The 22,370-nt window shown below is 39.6% G+C and overlaps 1 protein-coding gene across 3 annotated transcripts in view; it reads right to left on the minus strand.

The window, feature by feature from the left end:
* The window catches only part of LOC117304333 (histone deacetylase 6-like), a 62,573-nt gene extending 44,427 nt beyond the window's left edge, over positions 1–18,146 (minus strand). For 2 of the 3 annotated variants that reach the window (XM_033788725.1, XM_033788742.1), the window contains exons 1-10: positions 16,918–17,025; positions 16,129–16,290; positions 14,694–14,852; positions 14,414–14,448; positions 12,877–13,024; positions 11,711–11,751; positions 11,443–11,539; positions 10,662–10,733; positions 9,555–9,580; positions 8,489–8,593 (exon numbers count right to left, since the gene is read on the minus strand). In XM_033788725.1, the coding sequence (XP_033644616.1) occupies positions 8,489–8,593; positions 9,555–9,580; positions 10,662–10,733; positions 11,443–11,539; positions 11,711–11,751; positions 12,877–13,024; positions 14,414–14,448; positions 14,694–14,852; positions 16,129–16,263 (818 nt within the window). In that variant the 5' untranslated portion in view covers positions 16,264–16,290; positions 16,918–17,025. Of the gene's footprint in view, positions 1–8,488; positions 8,594–9,554; positions 9,581–10,661; positions 10,734–11,442; positions 11,540–11,710; positions 11,752–12,876; positions 13,025–14,413; positions 14,449–14,693; positions 14,853–16,128; positions 16,291–16,917; positions 17,026–17,949 lie in introns of those variants that run through there. The other variant, XM_033788733.1, reaches the window with a different exon arrangement.
* Between the last annotated feature and the right edge of the window lie 4,224 nt (positions 18,147–22,370).

Raw genomic sequence — 22,370 nt, forward strand, 5'->3', positions numbered from 1 at the left:
CACTTCAGCTAACTTTAATATAAAATGAGGCTTTGAGTTGGCTGTTCCCGGCACATGTTAGCAAACCACTTTACACTACTTTCTGGGGGCTCTCTCCGGGATGACAGCCCGTCGGAATTCGGGGCTATGCCCCTAGCAAAGCGACAACTTTCCCCTAAAATTACCCTCACAATAATGCCCTTGGCCACATGTACCGGAAACACCCTGTCAAAACCTCAAGTAAAAAATACAATGAAATGAACCTAATTTATGATCAGAAAAATAGAACTAATAGATTTGGAATGGCTGAAATGGGCCCAAGGTACAATAAATAAAAGCAAGCACAGACTTACATATAGAACCAGGTAGCGCTGTCTTTAAAAACCAGGGTTGAGGACACAACACATCAAGACATGTTCTCCCTCTGGTCTCCCAGTCACAAGTCCCTCATGAGCAATGGTGAACAATATTTTTATACCAAATTCACCATTGGTGTATAAAGCAAGTAGTCATGCCACAATAAATTGAATAGTAATTCATTAAACTTCTGGGTTAGGATCAATGGGTAGAAAAGAAGGCTCTTTCAACTTACAATACTAAACTCCCATCTGGGCTGAATGATGATTGCTACAACAGAGGGTTTACAATACAATGTGGAGCCCCAGTTGGGTTGAATGGGAACTGCTACAAAAGAGGGTTTACCACACAATGCGGAGCCCCAGTTGGGTTGAATGGGGACTGCTACAAAAGAGGGTTTACCATACTAACTAGCTACTTACAGCTAACAGGTGGGGATCTTTGTTAGAGTTCAGAGTTTGACCAACAAATCTTATATGGACAGCCAACTGTGGCAAATATAGTGCCACTTGACTAGTGTTGTAATAATGATAGAGCACAAATTGAGCAAAGTAACATTACAAAACCAAATTCTGTCACAATACCCTCCTCTTTGGGCAAGGCACGTCCCTGTGCCGTTACATTAAAATATAGCACATCTAATTCATTTCATAAGCAAAACAATATTTCCATACTGCTGTTGGATTTTATGTAAATTTGCATTAAGGTTACTTTACTGACATCACAAAGGTTATTTATCTTGTTTTTCTCTGTCTCAAAACAAAATCAAATTCCAAGATGTGCGGAAGCATTACATGACTTATCTTCAAGCAACTGTTATTTAGCAAACTAACTTTTCCTGACTGTGATTTTGAATCTACAGAACAGAACTTAGCGCATGTTGCACCAAAGAACAATCTATTCTTGAAATACAACCAAACTTATTAATGCCTCTTTTTATTTAATGCTAATTCAAGTGCGACCTTTATTTAAGCAATTTCCACATCACATAAGTTTCCCAAAAAGTTCTTGTTAATGTCTGGTCTGCAGCCCAGTTGGCATACTGTTTCGATGTTGCTTAAGGTGATGAATTAATTCACATCAAATTCATTGGTTCTCATCCATGCCGGCTTTTTCCTCCGACGTTGATGACGTACCCCGGCCGAAGGCACATCACTTTCCTCAGGGGAGCAGATTGGTGGCAAGTCTATTACTTTATTTTCATCTTGTCTATCTGTGAAGCTATCTTCAACTAACTCCTTCTCATCAGGGGTATCACGTTCACCGTTATGTTGCAAATGGTTTGACTCCAAATCAAGCACGTCTCCATCCTCATCATCAGGGTCCCTACCATGAGCTGTATTTACTACTATCTCGGCAGCGTCTGGCCCATCGATGATGTGTGGTGTCTCTTTGCTGAAGGAATCTTGCCCATCAGCAACATTCGGTGTCTGGCTCAGTTCATCCAGCTCACTCAGTCCTTTGGTGCTGTTCGTTACTTCATTTGCTGCTGGCGTTGCTGCCTCACTGACCTGTAGATTGGGACTGGTAAAGCATGGTTTAAGTCTATCGAAATGTACAACTATTCGATTCCCGTTTGCAGTGTGTTTGATTCGGTAAACAGCATCCGAAATGCGTTTAACTACTGAATATGGGCCTGTCCATTTTGACTGCAATTTTGGGCTAAGGCCAATTCTCCGCACATACCGATACAGCCATACTTTATCTCCAGCTGTATAGGGTTTGCCTTGTAGTTTGGCATCATACAGACGTTTCTGTCTTTTCTGTTCCCCTTTTATTTTATCTCTAGCTAATTCGAACGCCTTTTCTAGGCGTTCGTACAGCTCAGTAGCGTAATTTTCTGGCTTTTTGCTAGTACTTTGTTGAGGTGGAATCAACAAATCTAAAGGCAAAGAAACTTCCCTTCCGAACATCATTCGATTTGGACTCACACCTGTTGTCTCTTGTTCACTAGCCCTGTACGCCATCATGGCGTACGGCAAATGAACATCCCAATCTGCTTGATCTTCTCTTACATACATACTCAACATTGTCTGGATAGTACGATTAAATCTTTCTACCAGACCATCAGACTGGGGATGATATGCTGTTGTTCTAGTTTTGTTTATGCCTAATAGTCTACACATTGTTTGAAAAACCTTACTTTCAAAGTTTGTGCCTTGGTCTGAATGTAGACTCAATGGAACCCCATAACGACATACAAATTGCTCAACTATTATTGTAGCAACAGTCTCTGCTTCTTGGTTCCGGAGAGGATAGGCCTCGGCCCATTTGGTAAAATAGTCCATTACAACCAAAATGTAGCGATTCCCTCGCTTTGATCTAGGTAAAGGTCCAAATATATCAATAGCTACTCTTTCTAATGGTGCACCAACCAATGAGGTCTTCAGAGCAGCACGCGCCTTTGGAGCAGGGGACTTTCGGCGTGCACAATCTTCACACTGCCTGACCCATCTTTTAACATCTGTACGCCATCCTATCCAATAGAAAGACCGTTGGATTTTCTTGACCGTTTTTGACTGACCAAGATGACCGGCAGTCCTAACATTATGGGCCTGAACCATAACATCTTTCTTCATGGCAGATGGTACAACGACTTGATAAACTGATGTGGAATTTACCTCAAAACGCCTGTACAGTATGCCATCCTTTAACTCAAGTTGCTCCCAGATGTACCAATAGCCTTTTGTTTCTCGGCCATAAGACATCACCAGGGTGGGAGACGGCTTTTTGTCTCCTTCCTCCTTCCAGTTGATGATCGGAAGTAAAGTCTTGTCTGCCCGTTGCATTTCACTGAGCTCATCCTGATTCAAACCTGAAAAGACATGATTTACGGAACAACACGGTACAGAGAGAGACCGTTGTGATTGTTGTATAACAGTGGAACTTGACACAATATTGTCAGCAATTCTTGAAAGTGCATCTGCGTTTTTGTGTTGTGTACCTGGTCGGTGACATATTTCAAAGTCAAATGTGCCCAAGATTTCAATCCATCTAGCTAACTGTCCTTGAACATCCTTAAAGTTGTACAACCACCTCAAGGAGCCATGGTCTGTTCTAAGTGTGAAGCGCCTGCCATACAGATAATGCTTGAAATACTTCATGAAGTGAACTGCTGCCAGCAGTTCTCGTCTTGTCACACTGTAATTCTGTTCACTCTTGCTCAACTTACGACTTGCATAAGCAATCACTTTTTCTTGACCATTTTGTATTTGAGACAGCACGGCACCAATTCCTTCACCGCTGGCATCTGTATCTATTATAAAGGGAATAGAAAAGTCTGGAAAAGCCAAAATTGGCGTAGAGGTAAGTTTTTGTTTCAACAGTTGAAAGGAATATTCACATTCGGGGGTCCAGTTGAACCTGACATTTTTGTGTGTTAGCTTATACAATGGTGCACCTATGCGTGAGAAATCTTTAATGAAACGCCTGTAATATGAGCACAAGCCAATAAAACTTCTGACTTGCTTGAGATTACATGGGGTAGGCCATTCTTTAACTCTTCTTGTCTTTTCTGGGTCAGTGGCTATACCACTCCGGGACACGACATGACCTAAGTAACTAACTTCTTGTTGAAAAAGTGAACACTTCTTTGGTTTAAGCTTAAGTCCAGCTCCCTCTAACTTATTAAAGACTTCGCTGAGACGTGCTGCATGTTCTTCAAAAGTTGGTGCATAAATTAAAACGTCATCTAAATAGACCAAACATGTTTTCCACTGTAAACCAGCCAGGATTAACTCCATCAGTCTTTCAAATGTACTTGGAGCATTGCAGAGACCAAATGGCATTGCATTAAACTCATACAATCCACTTCCGGTGGTAAAAGCTGTCTTCTCTTTGTCATCAGGGCTTACTTCGACCTGCCAATACCCACTGGTCAAATCTAATGAAGAAAACCACTGCGAACCAGCTAATGCGTCAAGACTATCATCTATCCTCGGTAGGGGGTAGGCATCTTTATATGTCACCTCATTCAACTTCCTATAGTCCACACAAAACCTTGAAGAACCATCTTTCTTTTTAACCAGGACAACTGGACTTGCCCATGGACTACTTGAAGGAGATATGACACTGGCTTTCAACATCTCGTCTACTTGTTGCTGTGCCTCAGCTCGCTGATGATGTGGCAGACGTTGTGCTGGTTGTCGACGTGGACGAGCATTACCTGTGTCAATTTTGTGGAGAACTAAGTTAGTTCGACCTAATTCGCCCGACTTGGAAAAAACATTACTGTGTTGACGCATTAAGTCTGTCAATATGTCTTTTTGGTCACTATCCAATAATTTTGAACTACGTTCATACAGTTCTTTCAAACTAGGTGCTAAGTCATCTTCATCATCACTTTCGATGGGCTCATCTTTCACTTCCTCTGCAGGTTGCAATAATGCTATTTGTGTACCCTTGTACAAAACAGCTGGCTCAGGTTGTAAATTGAAAATCCTTAGAGGAACTCTGTTTTGCTCGGAACTTATGAAAGTACAACCTAACAAAAGACCGTTATCTTTAGAAGAAAAGCTACCAGCAGGCTCAAGAACCCCTTGGTACGTACAACCATTGCGAAATTGCAAATCTCCTGGTATAACTGTCTCTCGTCTTGCCGGAAGTGTTACAGTTTCGCCAACCGAAACTCTACAACATGTCGAAGGTACGCTCTCAGAAAATAGGGGAATTTCCTGGGTACTGAATGTTAGTTTACGTCTTGGCAGATCAAGTACTCCACCGTGTGACATGAGAAAATCCATCCCTAATATACCTGCTTGCATAATAGGTGCAACTAAAACCAGATGTCGTCTGTGAAGTTTACCAAAACGAACCACCATTTCCGTACAACCCAAAACCTGTAAAACACTGCCCTCTGCAGCTACTATTGACTCTACACAGGGACGTAAACTCTGGCGGACATCTTGGGGTAACTGTTCCCAGATGTGTGGATGGATAATGGATACTGATGAACCCGTATCAAGCAAAAACTTCACATTAACACCGTGAACACCACCATGGACAAAGCAAACTGGGGACTGGGCCTTGCTAACTACTGGGGGCTGGGCAGTGGCCCCTTGCACAACCCACTGTCGTTTCCCTCATTTATAGGAGTCTGTAATTTGGGCATGGCTTGAGACACTAGCTTAGGACACTGTGCTCGTCTATGTCCAACCTCTTTGCACTCCCAACATGAAAATGGAAATTTCGTGGCACTGTATCTAGGCTTACTTCCCACCGTTCTTTTCAGTTCTTTTAATGTTTGTTCAATCTCCCTAAGTTTGTTTTCTAGGTCAGAGTTGACCTGGGTACTCTGTTCGGCTAACAAATTTAAAGTGCCCTCATTGGCGCTGGCCACAACATGTTTAGGCAAAGGGTTTTTATTGCACTCTAGTTGCAGATATGCCTCCTCCTCCAGAGCCAAAGTCAAAGCCTTTCCTAAACTACTAGGCTTTGATCGTCGAACTTGAATTCTTACATCAGGTAAGTCAAGAGCTTCAATGAACTGATCCCTACCCATCTCCTCCCTGAATTTACTTGACACATTTGGAAATGCCTTCAAGACCAGCCTACGAATCTCACTTGCAAGTTGCTGCAAGGATTCCCCTTTTCGTCGAGATCTAGCTCTAAGTTGTGCTCGAAAAAGTTCTACTTGTCCTTGGGGACAAAAACGTTCTTTAAGAGCCTGTACCAGTTCTGTGTAGCTTTGTTTCTTAGAGTGTGCTAAATCTGTGTAAACTTGTAAAGCGGGACCTCTCAACTTAACAGCAAGAAATTTCGTTTTTTGTTCAATAGTCCAGTTATTTATGTTAGCACACAATTCCATGTGACTTAGCCAATCCTCAAAAGGTGTTTTACCGTCATAATTGTCTGGCTGTACAACAGGTTTGGTTACTTTCTGTTCAGATAAGCTATATGCAAATCTTGGATCGAAACGTAAATCACCATTAAAATTTGTGTCACTTATGTTAGTATTAGCAGGTGTATTTACAGTTATCGGTTCACGACCCATACTTTGGGTCTGTTGAGGCAAAGAAAAATCTACTCTAGCACTAGAAGTGCTTAACGGAACTCCAAACTTTGGGGTTCCAACATTAACTGGTTCTGTTCTGTCGCTTGCATTCATACCCCGGGTACGCCTTAACCTACCCGTGGGGAGGGACATGTGACCGGGTTCTTCTATGCTAGCACCCATGGGCTCAGGCGTCGAACCCACTTCAGCCAAACCAAGTACAGCTAATTTTTGGTCTAGTTCTCTTTCTAGCATTCTTAAAGTTTGACTCAAATGATCTCCTACATCGTCCCTTCTTGAAGCCATACTGACTACTTTACCGAACTTATCTTTTTAAATAGACCTGTTCGCAAAGAAAATTTGTATGTTTTAAATCCCACCGCTGCCACCAAAAACTGTAACGAAACCCCCTCAAGAGTTACGCCAGTTGGATTAGTCCAAACAAACCATTTTCAATGAAAGAATTGATAAGGACCCAAAAAATTCCAATGCTACCGCTATATTTCTAAGCGGGTTTTTATTCCACTAACTAATTAAATTATTTACAAGAAACGGCAGTATGGATTCAAAAATGGACAAGATATAATGCAAAAAGGAATAAGCACAATTGAACCCTTAAATTTACGAACAATCAATTAATGCACTTCAGCTAACTTTAATATAAAATGAGGCTTTGAGTTGGCTGTTCCCGGCACATGTTAGCAAACCACTTTACACTACTTTCTGGGGGCTCTCTCCGGGATGACAGCCCGTCGGAATTCGGGGCTATGCCCCTAGCAAAGCGACAACTTTCCCCTAAAATTACCCTCACAATAATGCCCTTGGCCACATGTACCGGAAACACCCTGTCAAAACCTCAAGTAAAAAATACAATGAAATGAACCTAATTTATGATCAGAAAAATAGAACTAATAGATTTGGAATGGCTGAAATGGGCCCAAGGTACAATAAATAAAAGCAAGCACAGACTTACATATAGAACCAGGTAGCGCTGTCTTTAAAAACCAGGGTTGAGGACACAACACATCAAGACATGTTCTCCCTCTGGTCTCCCAGTCACAAGTCCCTCATGAGCAATGGTGAACAATATTTTTATACCAAATTCACCATTGGTGTATAAAGCAAGTAGTCATGCCACAATAAATTGAATAGTAATTCATTAAACTTCTGGGTTAGGATCAATGGGTAGAAAAGAAGGCTCTTTCAACTTACAATACTAAACTCCCATCTGGGCTGAATGATGATTGCTACAACAGAGGGTTTACAATACAATGTGGAGCCCCAGTTGGGTTGAATGGGAACTGCTACAAAAGAGGGTTTACCACACAATGCGGAGCCCCAGTTGGGTTGAATGGGGACTGCTACAAAAGAGGGTTTACCATACTAACTAGCTACTTACAGCTAACAGGTGGGGATCTTTGTTAGAGTTCAGAGTTTGACCAACAAATCTTATATGGACAGCCAACTGTGGCAAATATAGTGCCACTTGACTAGTGTTGTAATAATGATAGAGCACAAATTGAGCAAAGTAACATTACAAAACCAAATTCTGTCACAATATTAACTCACTTTGTGAAAAGCACTGCAGCTGTTGATAATTATAAACTATTTTAATAAAGAGTTCCCTTCGAGGTAATATGGTTTGGTGCAATCTGCAGTCAACCATACCAGAAAAAACCTGGAGCAAACTCAATCTCTTAACAAAATAAGTGTTATGGGTTCTTTTACACAACACCCAGGACAAAGCAATATGCCTTGCTTAGAGACACAATGTAATGACCGGAACTTGAACCCATAGTCTGCTTATCAGAGCTGAAGTATGGTTCGCTGTATATTTTTCTCTTAAGTACCGACTATAGACCTTTATAAAGGTGCAGCCATCTTGAATTTCTCCCATTGATATCAATGTTACCAAACCGAGGCTGGAAGAACAAAGTAGTCTGGTTCCCATTTGCAAAATAATTAATAGCACTCATAGTTGTTATTCATACGAGGAACATGACCAAAATGGAAGTAGCATGACAAAGGTCAATAGAACCCTTGCACTGACGTCAAACACGACTACAGCTGCCAATGTCGTGCAAATTTGAGGGGGGCACACTGCATGTAAAGATAAGGTCTGGTGCTGACTAAACTTCAACATAAGATGCTAGGGCCTACCTTTCACAGTTCCATTGATGCTTTGCAGTCTGAGCTGTAATAGCCACAGTGTTAAAAAGACTATACCCATCGGCTTTACTCCTTGTAGCGTGATGACCAGGCGGCCTAAGGACACGAGTGTAAATAAATAACGACTTAGGCTGTGTCTGAATTAGCGGTAACAGCTACGGCCAGATTTACGCCTCATCATGTGTCGGTCATTAGCAACAGCCGCAGCCATAGCCGTCAAGGCAGACACAGTCTTAGATGAAAACAAACAATACTAATAATAATAACCCAAGAACCGAGTTTAATTTAAAAATAAACTATTCATAAAAAAAAATACCTACTTTATGGCATGTTAATTTCAGCTGTTGGGGAAAAACCATTGAGTACAAATGCTGACCAATTTGTTTAATATACATGAGACTTTTCAAGCCATTTTGCCAAATTTTCTAAGTGCAAAACAATAATTGAAAATTGGATTAAAGTAGGAAAAAACCATGCTTTGTATCTGCTTTCTCATCAGATTTTACTGCAATTTCTGTTCCAATATTTTTCTTATGTTTACATCATGTAAAGTTGTATGGTTACAGTCCCCCCTGTAACTGTTCATGGATTCGAACAGCCTCTTCCAACTGACACACTTCTTAGTCTATAATTAAAGCATCCACTCTGGGATTGGGGGTTTGAGTCCAACTCAATCAGTTCGATTTCTTACCCGCGAGACTCAGGAAAAGTATACAGTCCTTATCACACAGCGCAAGGTGGGGGGGGGGAGGAAATGGTATTCTTAATCCATCATGCAAATAATATTACATTTAAGTGAATTGATTTGGTGTTGAACAAAGAAAATTTACTTTTTTCCATAATTTGAATAATTTAATATTTGATTTTTATTTATATTTTATTAGAATTATCGAAACAATAAAGTGAATTAAGCAATAAAGTCGCAACTGAAAACTTTGAGAACTCTTGTGAAGATTAACAAAGAGAGATTGAAAATGGCTCATGGAAGCTGTGAGAATTTACCTCAGTCACGGAGCTATAGTACGTGGTACAACACTGTACATAAGAAAGGACTTACCGAACAATAGCAAAACCATTGCGAAGCTGTTAGAAATAACAAAACAACAAACTCAGATTACAGCATTTACCAAAATATCAACTTCGTATTCCATCAATGGTTAAATTATGCAGGGAGAACAATTGTAACCTCAGATATCTTAAAAGTGTCATATATGGCCGAGCAGTCTAGTTCAAGGGACCCAAGCTCCAGTGTTGTCAGCAGTAGAGTGTGGGTTTGAATCCCGATCATGAAACTTGTGCCCTTGAGCAAGGCACAAGACCAGTCAATCAATCAATCAGTTTATTTCCACAGTATCAAAATCACAATCAATATCAAATCAAAGGCAATGTAAGTTGGAAATTAAAAAATAAATAGTTGTTTGATAAGAATTAAGTCACCTGGAAGTGGTATTTTTTTTTAAATAAAGCTTTTGTCACTAAGATATGTGTTTTGATGAGTGGAATGAGAATAACAGTTAACTAAGGTTCTAAAAATTAGTTCTCATTTTATTTACAAATTTAAGAGTAGGCCCCGACCCGAGAGGATTTGTTTGTGACGTCAATCGAGGCGCGATATTTGAAGAGAAAATGTGTAGTCTGGCCCCGTACAATGTACACTACGTCTGGGTACCTGATCGGTATGATGCCTATGTACAGAACTACGGTCACGGAGCAGACTGCACGCACTACGGTCTACTCGGATTACCCTGCAAGGTGAATTGCAAGCTAAAACAAGCTCTCATAGTTCAGTGACAACCCCATTTCAACCCTAGGAGTAGGTGGAAACGTACTCCTGGGTCAACAGCCCAAATCAATTAAGTGTAGCCTTCAACTTGAAGTGAGCAGTCAGCCTTGTGAAGTTGGCGATATTTTGTACAAAAATCTTTTTAAATGCAACTTTCCAAAATGCCTATTATCTATAATAATGAATCAAGTTTGGGGCGATGACATTTGGAAGTTTCTCTTTTCGGTTTAGCTTTCAGCAAGGTAAGAGCACATTCTATTTTCTCTGGGTAATTCTTTCTGGCCCTATGATCAAACTAACCTTGTTATGAGTTTTAAAACAAAATAAATCAATTATTCAATAAATTAAAACATGAGTACTGTCTAGACAAAAATATCTCACCTCTCCTTTGACCACTTTTTCTGTCAGATCCAGCATTCCACCAACTGCTAGCGCCGCACATTCATACGAATGCTGTCAAAAAAAAAAATTATCAGGAATTAAATAAAGCTAACAAATCTTTTAGGACACAGTTCAGACATGGCATGACAATAGAATCAGGAGAAACGACTCCCTCTGAAGTAACACAGTTATTGATAAAGAGGTAAATTCTCACTAATAGCTTGAAGCCTTTCTGAGGCATCTGAAAGCAAAGACATTTTTCAACCATTGTGGGGGTATTTTCTTCATATTTTTCTTGCAACTTCGATGACCAATAATTGAGCAAACATTTTCACAGATTTGTTATTTTATGGATACGTGTATGTGGGGTACATAGAGTGAGAATAATGGTCATTGACAATGACCAAATGTGTCCAGTGCCTTTAAAGGCAGTGGACACTATTGGTAACTAATTATTAGCATAAAACCTTTCTTTGTGACGAGTAATGGGGAGAGGTTGATGGTATAAAGAGTAATAATTTTCCACGAATTTGATTTTGAGACCTCAGATTTAGAACTTGAGGTCTCGAAATCAACCATCTAAACGCACACAACTTCGTGTGACAAGGGTGTTTTCTTCTTTCATTATTATCTGGCAACTTTGATGACCGATTGAGCTCAAATCTTCACAGGTTAGTTATTTTATGCATATGATGAAATACACCAACTGTGAAGGCTAGACTTTGACAATTACCAACAGTGTCCCAAAAAACTGTCCACTGCCTTTAAGCATCATACTTACATTGTTGACAAAGATGTCGGAAACCTGGTTGGCCCAATCTTTCAGCTCAATCTCTGACATGGTCCGAGTAGATTTCACACTCTCCAAGTATTCCAAACTGCAATCAGAAGAGAAAACCCAAAGTTGTAATAATGTCCCGCTATTTCTGGCAGTGACTGCTGAACGCATTGCATCACCTTGTAAAAAAAAATCTTTAAAAACATAGTTAAAGTGCTTGAGACAAGCGTGGATAAAGCACCATATAAAACCTAGCTAAAAGATTATTTACCTGTGCTTTGAAAGAACTTCCTCATCAGAAGCTAAACGGACCTGGAAATAAAATGGGTTGACTGAATAAAATAAAAATTCATACATGTATGTAGTATAAAAAATAAAATAAAAACAGTAAATGAGCAATTCAATACATCGCATGTGATGGGTTTAAGGATTTATAATCAATAATTGTGTAGATGAAACACAAAAGAGGTGACAGGACACAGAATTAGAATGCGTGTACAGGATGAAATGGATGTAAGTCAAAGATGATTATGGAAGGGGATTGACGCAGGCGCAGTGGCAGATCTCTGGCGCAATTCACAAGCCTCAAATTGTAAATTCAGCTGTCCAGGCTACTGGGGCAGTAGAATCAAAAGCAAGACAAGTTCTCAACGAATTACAATCTATACAGTAAAGGAGCTACACACATAAACCATTTTGAGATGGTTGACACAATACTATGCCACTGTAAGGTTTGGGTAAATCTGTATGTACATGTATACACCCAAATCAAACAGTATACATCTATGTGTCCACCATGATATCAAAAAGGCTAATGATGTTACTGCAAACCAGATACACATTGAAACCTCACCATGCATTGCCTGAAAACCCAAATACTTTTGAACAAAAAGTAATGGAAGGCGCCATAATCATATGAATAAATAACTGATTAAGGAATGATATTTGGTCCTTGGGAAAAAGGTAGGAACAAGTTTAAAGTACAAGGGCTGGGCTACATGTACATAAACACGGCGCGTCATGGCCGAGCGGTTAAGAGCACCGGATTCAAGCTCTGGTGTTTGATCAGCAGAGTGTGGGTTCGAACCCAGTCATGACACTTGCTACGTAAAATTGGGGAGGTAGTGCTTTCTGCTCTACCGGCCAGGCTTCAGACTGATGATAACCAAGCCTACATTTGGACTGTAAATGGGGTAACCCTGTTTCAGCCCTAGGAGTAGGTGGCAATGGCCTCTGGAATAAAATAATTGTAGCCCACACCTTGAAGTGGCATTCAGGCCTTGTGTGTCTGGCGACTTGTTTAAAAAAAAAAGGATATAAAAAAAAGGCTCTAATAGACTTTTTAGGCCTTATTAAAACAATTTCTAAGATTTTTTCTGAGGGCAAACAAATTGGAAAACAGATTAAAGTAGGAAGAATATCATGCCTGCTACTTACTGGCACTCTAGTGCACCTTTCAAGAAGGTTGTAGTGTTGAAGTCGTTTGTGACATTGTAAAATTCGCTCGCCATTTTCACTTTGAAAATGATTACTATTAAAGGGGCATGCATGTTGGGTTAAACGCTCATCATACACCAGGCCAGTCCTGTATGTGGAAATCATAAAATAGGTACATTGAATGTAGTGTAGGAAAAAATGTATTAAAGGTAACCTGAAGTGACTATATAGCCCTAGTTGATCTTTGGACAAACTAAGCAGTTATTAAAATATTTCTTATAAATGTTCTTGTTTATTTAAGCGGACTATTTCACTTTAATGCACTTGCATGCAACATTCAACTTCACTTTGAGGAATATTTAACAACGCATATTCAATTAAATTATAAGGAGTTCTTTGTAGAACTACAAAAGATTGTCGGTCGCTTCGTCACCCAAAAAGTAAACTGGGTACTATGATATTTTGGGTACAAAGTGACCTGGGTATGAAGTGACCTACACTGTGCAAAGTTACCAATCAATTCGCAGGGTAGATGCTATTTAAGATATTTCTTCTGATGCAATTTGAAAGCTGATCGAGTCGACTGAAAAGTTGAATGATTATCTTTTGTGATCGTATGACTTGAGAGTAAAGAACATTTGCTGGCACATTAAGTGTAACTGAATTTCTGTTTTGAGGATTTTTAAATTTTGCATCAAATTCAATAACACAATGTGCAAATTGGCCGCTTGTTTGAATAAAATGATCGGGGCGAGGGGAGTTTTACATTTGTCACTATTGGGGTTACCGGTACACATTTTAATTGAGCAGACTCATTAAAAGCAGGTGGTGATACTGTCTTAATTTAAAGTCACCTGGAAATATAATTTTTATTTTTCAAATATAAGAGTATATCTTTAGTAACAATAAAACAATTTTTTTAGTAATTGTTTGTAGTGATGCATATGTTTAAAAAATAGATAAATTTGTTTGGGGGTTGACTCCGCCTACCCCTTTTGTGACGTCAATCGAGGCAGACTTTGTCTTGATGCCTAAAGTAAACACACATGCAAAGTATGGAAGTCCAAGTCGTGAGTTTGTACGTTTCAAACAAAGTTTTTTCTTGCATTTTTCCGGCAATGCCGACCAAATGTATTGCTGCTGGATGCAGCAAAACAACTAAAGATTGGGTCAGTCTGCACGGCTGGTCAGACTCACAAGAGCAATAGTACCTAGTGGTCCGGTCCGACGTCTGTTTCAGCGCTGTGCAGCATTTTCTCTTCAAATATCGCGCTTTGATTGACGTCACGAACAGCGCCCTCTCGGGTAGGGGCCTACTCTTAAATTTGTAAATAAGATAAAAAACTAATTTTTTAGAAACTTAGTTAACTGTTTAATCACATTCCACTCATCAAAACACATATATTAGTGACAAAAGCTTTATTTTGACAAAATACCACTTCCAGGTGACTTTAACAATTACTTCAAAATTGATGTCGAATGCAAACACAATAAAAACAACAAAATGAGCTATCACAGAACGTTAACCTGGACTTACCCTTGTGGAATAGCCTTTGGTGCATCTGAAATTGTCTGCAAATAAATGAGAAAATCAGGTGTATCTCTTTACCAGCCAAAATTAAATTGAGTTTGAATTGTTGTGGCTGGTGACCCAATAAATTTTTGCCTTGCAAAGTAATCTGTCAAGCAGTATTTTCTACTTAACAGCTTTATGAAATTGGGCTGAGGTCTCAATTGGAAGGTACATGTATTGGTCTTGCTCTGAGGTAATTTGCCATCATATCAATTTGATTTTCAACACTCTCTTTGACACTTACCATTCCAGCAATCTGTGCAGCGAGATCGTCTTCATTTCCGCTTCGTTTAACAGCCTCTCTGCCTTTCTGCTTCATGGCCTGAATCCCTGACTTGGAGCGAGTACCCATTTTGCTTCCCTTCTTCCCAGAAGTAACTCTCTTCCCACAGTTCTTATCCTCCTGTCAAGAACAAATTGACAATATGGAGTTGATTAAAAGGCATTGCAATATTCTTCAATGTTACAATTGCGGCTGCAAAAGACAAGAAAACAATAGAGGGTGACTACTCACATCTGTCACTTGAGCAGTTTTTCAAAAGATCATAAACTTTTGTTAAATGAACACATTGCCTTAGTACCACTATCAAGTTCGTTTAAAGTAAAATTCGGCTGGGGTGGACAAAAAAACCATAGAGGTGTCCATTCACATCTGTCACCCCAGTAGTTTTTCAAAAGATCACAAACTTTTTTTAAATGAACACATTGCCTTAGTACCACTATCATTCTCGTTTAAAGTAAAATTCGGCTGGGGTTGACAAAAAAACAATTGAGGTGTTCTCTCACATCTGTCAAGTCAGCAGTTTTTCAAAAGATCATAAACTTTTGTTAAATGAACACATTGCCTTAGTACCACTATCATGTTCGTTTAAAGTAAAATTCGGCTGGGGTTGACAAAAAACAATAGAGGTGTCCTCTCACATCTGTCACATGAGCAGTTTTTCAAAAGATCACAAACTTTTGTTAAATGGACACATTGCCTTAGTACCACTATCGTGTTTGTTAAAAGTAAAAACCTTTCTCAAAACTTGTCTGTTTTTATTATTATTATTAAAGGCACTGGACACTTTTGGTAATTGTCAAAGACCAGTCTTCTCACTTGGTGTATCTCAACAAGTGCACAAAGAAACAAACCTTTCAAAATTTGAGCTCAATTGGTCGTCGAAGTTGCGAGATAATAATGGAAGAAAAAACACCCTCGTCACACGAAACTGTGTGCTTTCAGATGCTTGATTTCGGGACCTCAAATCTATTTCTGAGGTCTCGAAATCAAACTCAAATAAAATTATTTTAATGGAAAATTACTTCTTTCTCGAAAACTATGTTAATCCAGAGGGAGCTGTTTCTAACAATGGTTTATACATGTACTTTTAACAGCTCTCCATTGCTTGTTACAAAACAAGTTTTTATGCTAATAATTATTTTGAGTAACTACCAATAGTGTCCAGTGCCTTTAAAGCCTGGTTCATACTGCCTGCGAATGCAAATGCGATACAAATGTTGATGTCACAAATTCGCAACAAATGAAATGTCAAATTTTCCAAACAAATGGACTGTGTTCAACTCCTGCCATGTGTCGTAAAAATGTACTTTGCATTAGCATTCGCAGGAAGTATTAACCTGGCTTTACTTGTGGGTTTTCAAGAACAGAACAAATAGTAGACATGTTAGATACTCACAGCTGTTGGTTGGTGGCCAGATGCACCTTGTGGTGGATGTTCATCTTGTTGAGACTGACTTGAGGTCTGCTGAGGTGATGCTTCTCCTTTGGATTGTGCATCCTGTCCAGCTGGTTCAACAGCCGGTGTCTCCATGGTTGGAAACGTGCTAGTGTCTTCAATCTAAAAAACAAAAACAAAAAAACCTCTGGAAGATTCAGTAAGCAGGTAACCACAATTCTTGAATTCATTGAATGAAACACAAATGGTTTGAACAACCATTCTGTGAAAAGGGGGGTTATAAAATACAAGGGTCCTGGTCGCACACTGCGCTGTCTTTATTTGTGGGATACATGTATACACTATACATGTGGACGGTGGCTGTATTTTGCACCCCTTTCATAGACTCGTCGGGCCAACCATTCGAGTTATTCATGTATTGAATGTATTCTTGGCAACAAAACAACCATGAGTATTGAGGAAGGATATTTCTTTTTTTTTAAAGAAATTTTTTCATGTAACTTTGCAAAAGGCATCACAAGCATTCTGAATGTACAGTGTGTTGGAAATTGTATGTAAAGAAACATCAGTTATTGCTGGCTAAAGAGCAAAACATGTTGATAAAAAAAGTTCGGGCCGGTTGTGATCGACGTGCAACGCGCTATGCGTGAATGAGACTGAACTATTTGTAAAATGCAATATGATTATCATCAGCTACGAACACAACAGACATGACAGACAACAATACGCATTATCCTACAAACAGCTGACTTGGTAATTGTACCGGAGTATTCCGCAAATGCTACTAACCAAATTGAAAGGTGACGTACATTCCTGGCGTTTCAATATATGTGATAAAAGGGGCAGGAGCTACTCATAATATCAATGATTGCAGTCCCAGTTTCCATTCAATTCAACAATCCGCCCGTGTGTATGGATGGGTGGTCCCCAGACGTTTATCGTCCTTCCAAACAATGAACCTCGATAGTCAGTGTCTCTCATTAATGTTTGGAAAAGAGGGCGGCAATCTTAAATTTGCGCAATTATTTTTTTCTCTTGGCGGCGCCCTTCAACGCATGCAGAAGATCCCAATCACAGCCAAGGAGAGCAGACAGAATCGTCAGTAATTGTTATCTCGAAGAAGATGGCCATTAAGAAACGATGAAATCACAATATAATATTAAAAGGGGAATTTTTTGAAGTTGCGAGATTTCCCACCATCGACGGATAACTGACATGAAGAATTTCGTGAACAGAAAATGAACTATCGTTGGCGGGCCAATGTGATGTGTTTTATAGGGGGAGTTGAGGATAGGAGTGAACCATGGGCATGGAGGTAGGAGTGAACCGACCAGCAGGGGAGCCGCGGATGAGATAAATCATGAGAAAGGACCCACGGATAGAGCAATGAGATACGGGTTAGTCGTGGCATCTCAAGCTGTACCAAACCGAGGTCGCACCGCGCCGAAGAAAGGTAGGGGCCTACACAAAAAAGCAACACACAGGGTCAGGATAGTGTATTCCACTTCTATTTTAGATAGTTGACATCAGCTTGTTTTTCTCATATTATTTTTTGTATTATGTGTAGCTGTAGGTTTCCATCTCCTTATTGTACACAGCACAGAGTTGTCAATCAAAGAGGCAAAATGCAAAATAATGGCAGTCGAATCACCCTCCGAATAAAGCTGGTTGTCCACCAATACTTTTCCAAGTAATACATTGCAAAATGACTTCTGAATTTGTACCAGTTTTCATAGATTTGTAATTTTAAACTACATGGGTTTTTACAAAATGAAAGACTTCTTATGAATAAATGAATTTATTTTAAAAGAAATTACTCACGATTGTACATGTATCATCCAACCTGTCTTCCTTTCCAAGTGGCAGAATGAGGCTCAAAGCCTACAACAGCTGATAATGATTAAGCTTGCAAAGCTAGCACAGCAAAATTTCAGGTTGTTTTTTTCAATGAACTTCTTTGAAAAACATGTGGTTTCCAAAAAGCCATACAACCGCACATCAAAAACAGGGTGTGTGCATCCAGCACAAGCTCTCTCAGAAGGAGTGTTCACATCCTACCAAACTCAATTGCTCTACCCCTATTGCCGTCCCATTAGCATACACTGTATTCCCTCACACAGCAAAAATCTCTTTCTTATTCAAATCTACCCTTTGAATATGCAGTTTATTGGGTTAGGACTGAGACCATACACATCTGGGCGCGGTACTACACAATGGACATAATTACGGCCACTGGGTTCTGGACAATTTACAATACATGGGGAATGGGGTAACATGCAAATTAATAAGAAATAATTTATACTTAAACCAAAATACTGGTTTTTTTTGGTGACAACCAGCATGCGACACTGTTCAACTTCAGTTTGCTTCTTCGCATGCACCCTGGTCCAGAAAATTTTGCGGGAATATAAAAAATAATCAAGTGGAAACACTTTTTGCTTTAAAATTTTCCCCAAACTAGTGATGATAGTGCCCCGACGTCATTAGACCATTTTCCGGATCTAATTATGGCCGCCATCGCTGAGGTATTTTGATGACGCGCGCACTGCATACAACTCTCAGCCAGTCACGGCTGACGGCTGTTCAATAATGGGTGCGTTCGTTTCGTTTAGCTTCCCTGGGTCGACCCCGGTGTGAGGTGGGTTTTTTTCCAGGACGAACGTGGATAATTATCTGCACACGTTCGTCCTGGGAAAAAAAACCGTCAAACACCTGGGTCGACCCAGGGAAGCTAAACGAACGCACCCATTGTATTCATTGACCATAGTGAGGGCGGTGTTTTGGACTTTTGGACGTATTATTTTGTACGTCATTTGTGTACGTGAGGGTTCTGCCGCTTGAACAAAATAATGCGAAGTTAACAGCCCAGATTTGTGGAAAAACATACGGGGAGTTAGTATGGTGTACGATTGTTGACCATTGTTGTGCACAAAAAGAAGCCATGCCGTTGTGACACCATTCCGCAAGTAGGCCTAATGTGCTTTTTGGTGTGCTTTTCGATCCCCACAGAATGAGTGTTGTACACTATTGAAAGCACGTTGTCTATTTTATTTAAAAATGTCTGGCAAAAACAACGATGTATTATAAATGCGTGTGAAAATAACGAAATTAAATAAGCCATAGAACGAATGGGCAAAGAAGTTTCATTAACCTGAGGCCGACTGGTTTATTTTCATTTTCATTAAGCAGTTTAAAGGAACACGTTGCCTTGGATCGGTCTAGTTGGTCTTTGAAAAGCGTGTGTAACCGTTTGTTATGAAATGCACATGGGTAAAAAGATGTTGTAAAAGTAGAATACAATGATCCACACAAACATGCCTCGAAATTGCACGGTTTTCTTTTTACGTCGACGACTAACACGGTCGGCCATTTATGGGAGTCAAAATTTTGACTCCCATAAATGGCCGACCGTGTTGGTTCGCACAGTAAAAGGCAAACCTCGCAATTTCGAGGCAAACTTGTGTGGATCATTGTACAGTATTCTACTTTTAAAACATCTTTCTACTCCGTTTACACGGGTGTACACATTGACTATATGAGATGTAAACTAAACTGCGATTATGATTTCATCGAAAGTTGTTTAGCATTAATTTTGTGGTTTACATGTGGGGTAAACTTTCTTGTTTTGCCGCTCGGTTGTCACAGTAAAGTGTATGTAACAAAGGCACAACATGAATGACTTAATGTCTTCGTACATTGAAACAAGTGTTTAAACTGTCGGATGAATTTTAAGAGAGCGTCTCTTCTGTAGTCGTTGAAAGTTATTCTTCGTAGGGGTGGAATTAAATGCAATCAGACCAAGTAATAACTTATTGTTATCCAGTCTCAGTTCACAGTTTGTAGGTACAACAGTTCCTCCATGGTCAATACGTTTTTTTTATATAGTTTATACATCGATGTCGTAGATCAGCACACGGTTTACTTTTCAATACAGTCTTTGCATGAATGCGATATTAAGGTTTATTTGTCCTTTCCACGGAATAGCGTACATTACGAAGTGAACACACCTTTGACAACAACCTGGTGCAGCAGCCTAGCTGTTTTTCTTGTAGAGTGTTGTATTAGAGTTGAAATTGAGTTTTACGTGCATTAAAATGTGCACATTATGCCGAGTCTATACAATATGTTTCTCCAGCCGAGGTAGACCGTGGCTCTATGATCTGCTTCCCGAAGTATTTCCTGAAACAAAGACGTAGGAGTGCGTGAGAGTACACACTCTAAAAGCCCCGGGGTTAGAATTGACCCTGATCCGGGCCGCAACCCGTGTGACATCCTAAGCCATTTTAGGTCAGGATGACCCGGAATCTGTGTCAGAACGACCCAGAACTGGGTCAAATTCACAAAGAATCCTTGTAGGGGAAGCCTGAATCATTTAAGTGGGTCAGGTCATCTATAGACCCCAGAGTTCGATTTGATTCTTGCCCAGGAGCATTTAGAGTGCAGAATAAAACATTATTTTATGTCTCATGTAATGTATAACAACTCCTTGTTTGTGGACGGACAGCAGGTTATACTCGAATTTTGGACCATTCTATTTTTTGCTGCTAAACAAACTGCACTGCTTGGCATGGACGGCCGAATGTTTGCAAAACATTCAATCGTGTTAAAAATAAATAATTGTTGTGACCACCTTTTAGTTGAACAACATAAAATGTAGAAAACATCCCGTGATTATTAATTTTGGTTTGTACCCATTCACCGATGTGTGTTAACACCGAGTCCTGAGTTTTATATCCCGTGATTAGTTGGTGTGTCCCCCCCCCCCCCCAACGAAAAAAACATTGTGTATTTTGTAACATTAAAATTAGTGCTTCCGTAATGTTGACAATAATTCATGAACTAAGCTTGATAGTGAGACGGAATTTGTAACTGACTCTGCCTTGGCTTACATAATTATTCCTGCATCCGAAAATCAGATTTCAGGTTCACTTTGCGCCATCTTCGGACATCTCAAGAAATGACCAGTAAGTGTTGATAGTACGAGTGCGGATTTGTTGTACACCGAGTTGTCAAAGTCTTTGTTGTAAAATGCATTTTGCGAATGAAATTGTGACAAGCTTGTATACCTTAAATGGGAGGAACACAAGATGTTCCCTTGCCATTGTCGCAACACCTATTAGCTCCTTTACACTCGTCATCCACTTCACACTCCCTGCTGTCAATGGATACCAGCGAATTTGGAGAGAGACAGTTTCCGCTCTTGACTGTGAAATGAAATAGTATTAAATTAATTTCTGCAACATCTTTTTTCAATTTTATTCACATGCGTTTAATTCAAACTTTCCCTTGTAAACTGTTAAGCATTCAATTTCGTTGTCGTTCATGCATGGTCAATGTCATTCGTTGACTTTGTCATGCTGTTTTTTTGTTTTTTTTTCTATTTTTTATTGTTTTTATGGGGGGGGGCAATGAATTTCAACTTCTGTTTGCTCAAATTAAACATGGGTTATGGCTCCCCAAGTAAACTGATTATAGCTCTTCTTTGATAAAGGAAGCGTTTCCGTGTTGTTTACATCTCATGTGTTTTGTCTTAATTGCAATATTTGTTTATTTTCTTTGTTACTCCAGGCCTGATACTTCACGAAGGCAGCAAAGGCGATTGGCTCCATGCCCCCTTGTCATTGCCTTTGCGCCCTTGAACATACTCCATACATTCACAATTGCCTTTGTACCCTGGCCCCCTTGCCTTTTCAAAAACGAAGCATACACAGGCGTGTTACCCAATAGCTAAAAGTTATGGATGGTGCATCCATTACTTACCAGCAGCGTCCACTTCTCCTCCTTTAAACACCAATGGTGCCATCACAAGCCACATCACCAACGCCAGTCCAACAAACTTCAGCATACTGTAAGATTAACAAGTCCAATGATTCAGTAATGTTGTCTTCAAGTAACTGGTTAAGGGCCCTAGGGCATTAAAATCTAGGCGTAGTTGTAAATACATTGATTTACGAATCATAAAAAATATATAAAATGTAAAGCTTATATACTATTGCCAAAAAAAAACTGTAAAAAAGCGATGAAGTCGAAAAGAATACCCTATAGCACAACTGCAAGAAGAAGTTAATGTTATTTCATGGTTCCATACAAAACATTATTGGGGAAAATTTCAAAAATTGTATTTGTTTTAAACCCGGCCATTATAAATGTGAATATGAATATGATTGTATTGTCTGAGAATAAAACGTGAAAGAGTAACTAAATAACAACCTAATCAAAGTTATTGTTGTACCAACTTACAT

This window comes from Asterias rubens, chromosome 2 (assembly GCF_902459465.1).
Source record: "Asterias rubens chromosome 2, eAstRub1.3, whole genome shotgun sequence".
Taxonomy (NCBI): domain Eukaryota; kingdom Metazoa; phylum Echinodermata; class Asteroidea; order Forcipulatida; family Asteriidae; genus Asterias; species Asterias rubens.